We start from the raw sequence: 3,722 nt of genomic DNA, 5'->3' as shown, positions 1-3,722 counted from the left end.
TAAATTTTGTTATTTTTCTAGACTGGTCAACCACCAGTTTCAGCTACACCACCAACATCCAGTGCAGGCGGTGTTGCAGCTCCATACCAGCACACAGGTGAATAGCAAATGCCACCGCAATCGTGTCCAATGCCACGACAGTCTGGTCTAATGCAGTCACAATCCAGTCAAATGCCACCTCAACACCATATGCACCAGCCATTTGGTGGCCATGAGAAACATGGTCCTCCAGGTATGCCGCCCGCATCAACTGGACCAGGGGGGGGAATGACACAACATCCAGTTATGGAGTTATACCAAGGTATATACTACAACAGCAACCGGGTTATGCAATGCCACGATAGCAGCAGCAACAACCTCCCCAGGCTGGCTATCTACCAATGCCACAAAATCCGGGCTATCCACCACAACCTCAACATCCAGGTTATCCTCTACAACAACCAGGTGCACCACGTTGTTACATGGGTCAAATGATGCCACCAAAACAACCTGGGCAGACGCCAATGCTCAGTCAACCACCCAACCCCCAATACCCGGACGACCGGACGTCCTGGTTATAATGTATGCTAATACAACTAATAACTTACAAATTTGCTGATGATTATTTTTGTGTTATTTTCTTTAGAAGCCACCTGCACCTGTTACTGGTAAATATCAACAGCCGCACCAGTATGATCAAGCCCAACGCCGTTTAGATACCGATCAGATGCCAAATCCGATATGCGTTATCATTGAAAATCAAAATAGCGCTGGTGGTGCTTTTATTACTAATGAACAGGGTTTATTACCACCATTGGTGACCACAAAATATGTGGTAGAAGATCAGGGTAACTCCTCGCCACGTTACATTAGGTATCGATAATCGAAATTAATGTTTTGTTTGGCAATTACATTGATCTTTCTTCTTTGCAGGTCGTCTTTGTATTACATACCTGCAACAGCTGATTTATTAAAAACAACAGCTTTGTCCATTACACTTACCGTCTCACCAATGGCACGCACGGTTGAGGGTGAATATGAGCCACCCATTGTAAATTTTGGTGAATTGGGTGCAATTAGATGTAATCGTTGCAAGGCTCAATAGCAACTTGTAGATGCTGGTCGTCGTTTCCAATGTCTAATGTGTAAAGTAACAAGAGATGGTAAAAAAAATCTTTCACTTTTACTTGTGTTCATTGATCCATATTTTTTCTCAACAGTCTCAACTGCATATTTCCAACATTTGGGCCATACCGGACAGCGTGTCGATAAATATGAACGTCCTGAACTTGTATTGGGTACATGAGTATTTGTGTAAAAAATACTTGGGTACCGATAGCTCTCATGGTAAACCTCAACTCATATCCAACATCAATGCCTCGCATTCAATTGTGGCACTGTACGCACTACATTGGGTTCACGTAGTACGGACAAGCATATTGTTGATTCCAGTGGTAAGGCCACAATTTCAATCATTGGGGCAACCATTATGAAACTATTGGATATTGTGAATCCAGCCGTAAAACTCTAGTAGACATCGCCAAATTTCAAAATGCTGAGGTAAGTTTTTTGTTATATTAGAATGTGTGGAATAAAAATGTTTCTCTTATCAGGTCGGCGATGGCACCACTTCAGTAGTATTTTAAGCATGTGAAATCTTAAAACAAGTTAAGCCAGATATTGAGGAAGGCGTGCATGCACGTATCATCAGAGAATTTAAACACAATGAGAAGGCATTTTTTTTGGCATCCACTGCTTACGATCCATTTGCATGTGACACGTCTTGCATTTCACCACTATTCCCCAAATTCATGTTAACTTAACAGGGTGCAAGACGTAACAGAAAATTCTCTTAACGATTTTCTCTGTTCGCCCGTTACCAAAAAATTCTCTGATCAGAGCAAGTATATTGCAAATTTAATTCTCTAATTTTTTGTAAATAAATTATGATGGTTGGAATTGTTTCATTGTAAATTGACTTGCCCCATTAAGTAAGGTCTTAGGAGACAATTATTCAATAGCATGTTTGGTGCAGATGTAAAGCACTTGCATCAAGTTATTTTTATTTTTTTCAACTTGTGGTTCAAATGCCGCTCGTTGTTTTATTATTTATTTATTGCTCCTATCTCATTACCACGAATTAGGAAAGGTGCCCATTTTTCCCAAAACAGCCGATTTTACCAGGCCGTCAGAAAAAGGGAACAACATATCTGCTCGAATAATATTACCACAAATTCCCCACCTTCAACTACATGGCGCGGCCCTAGGCGGTGGAAATTGTCCCTGCTGATTTAACTTTTTACAATATACAACATATTTGTCAAATTATTAGTGTAATTTTTTTATCATACACAAGCTCCTGAGCTTCATACGGGAGTGCTTTTTCTTGGCACTTTCATAAGATATTCAAGCATTTTCACGATTCGAAATTATATGTGAGGGCATATGGGAGTGCTAAAATTTGTATACCTTTCATGAAAATGAAATGGTATATTAATTTCGTCACGAAACCCAAAATTGTAAGTCCTCAAAGGAAAATAGATAGACCCACCATTAAGTATACCGAAATAAACAGGATGAAGAGCTGAGTTGATTGAGCCATGTCCGTCCGTCCGTCCGTTAACACGATAACTTGAGTAAATTTTGAGGTATCTTGATGAAATTTCGTATGTAGGTTCCTGATATCTCGAAAAGGCGTCCACCTACAGAACTAAGGCCCACTCCCTTTTAAAATACTCATTAACCCCTTTCATTTGATACCCATATCGTAAAAACAAATTCTAGGGTAACCCCTGGCCCACATTTATGGCGATATCTCGAAACGGCGTCCACCTATGGAACTAAGGATCACTCCCTTTTAAAATACTCATTAACACCTTTCATTTGATACCCATATCTTACAAACAAATTCTAGAGTCAACCCTGATCCACCTTTATGGCGATATCTCGAAAAGGCGTCCACCTATGGAACTAAGGATCACTCCCTTTTAAAATACTCTTTAATACCTTCCATTTGATACACATGTCATACAAACACATTCCAGGGTTACCCTCGGTTCATTTTCCTACATGATTATTTTCCGATATGTTGTCACCATAGCTCTCAACTGAGTATGTAATGTTCGGTTACTCCCGAACTTAACCTTCCTTACTTGTTTATTTTATATTTATCTTTAAAAAAAATTTTATTTTATTTTTTAAAAATCGTTTAGGTATGTACATCTGTTCAATATATATTTCTTATCTTATAAATCCGATTATTTGGAGATTACGAACGGGATAATATTATTGTTCAGCCCCATTCATGAAAGGTTGAAGTCTTCGGCAGTCCTGTCCTTACTTGTTTTTTTTTTTTTTATATTCAAAGTGTGAATTTGAATCTGTGCCTATGATTCAGGGCAAAACAAAAACAAAAGTGATACAAGTGTATAGGGGTTGAGCAGCTCCGATGTAAAGAAATATTTTGACAAGTATAAAATACATTATTCAGTCAACAAATATAGTCAAAAAAGATTCAGAAAGCTGAATTAAAAATTATTATAAATTGTCGATCTCCTAAAGTAAACACATTTGATTCAAATATGATTCCAAAATGTGGTTGAAAAAATATATTCAGTCTTTGATCATCTAAAGTATTCATATTTGATTATTTCTTTTGTTCAATTGTATGGTAACTCATTATTTTGTCAGAAAGAGTAATCAAATTATATTGATATGTAGGGAAATTGAAAATTTAATCACCT

At 37.9% G+C, this 3,722-nt stretch overlaps 1 protein-coding gene across 1 annotated transcript; it reads left to right on the top strand.

Annotated features, from left to right (window-relative positions):
- The first annotated feature begins 704 nt into the window (after positions 1-704).
- On the top strand, positions 705-1,957 carry LOC137250218 (protein transport protein Sec24C-like). Its single transcript, XM_067782640.1, has 4 exons — positions 705-852; positions 913-1,142; positions 1,200-1,539; positions 1,593-1,957. Exons 1-2 carry the CDS (start codon positions 707-709, stop codon positions 1,082-1,084), a joined length of 318 nt encoding a protein of 105 aa, XP_067638741.1. The 5' UTR covers positions 705-706; the 3' UTR covers positions 1,085-1,142; positions 1,200-1,539; positions 1,593-1,957.
- Positions 1,958-3,722: the final 1,765 nt, after the last annotated feature.

This window comes from Eurosta solidaginis, chromosome 4, assembly GCF_040869045.1.
Source record: "Eurosta solidaginis isolate ZX-2024a chromosome 4, ASM4086904v1, whole genome shotgun sequence".
In the NCBI taxonomy this organism is placed as follows: domain Eukaryota; kingdom Metazoa; phylum Arthropoda; class Insecta; order Diptera; family Tephritidae; genus Eurosta; species Eurosta solidaginis.
Note: the sequence above shows the minus strand (reverse complement) of the source record. Positions and strands in the feature narration are given on the sequence as shown.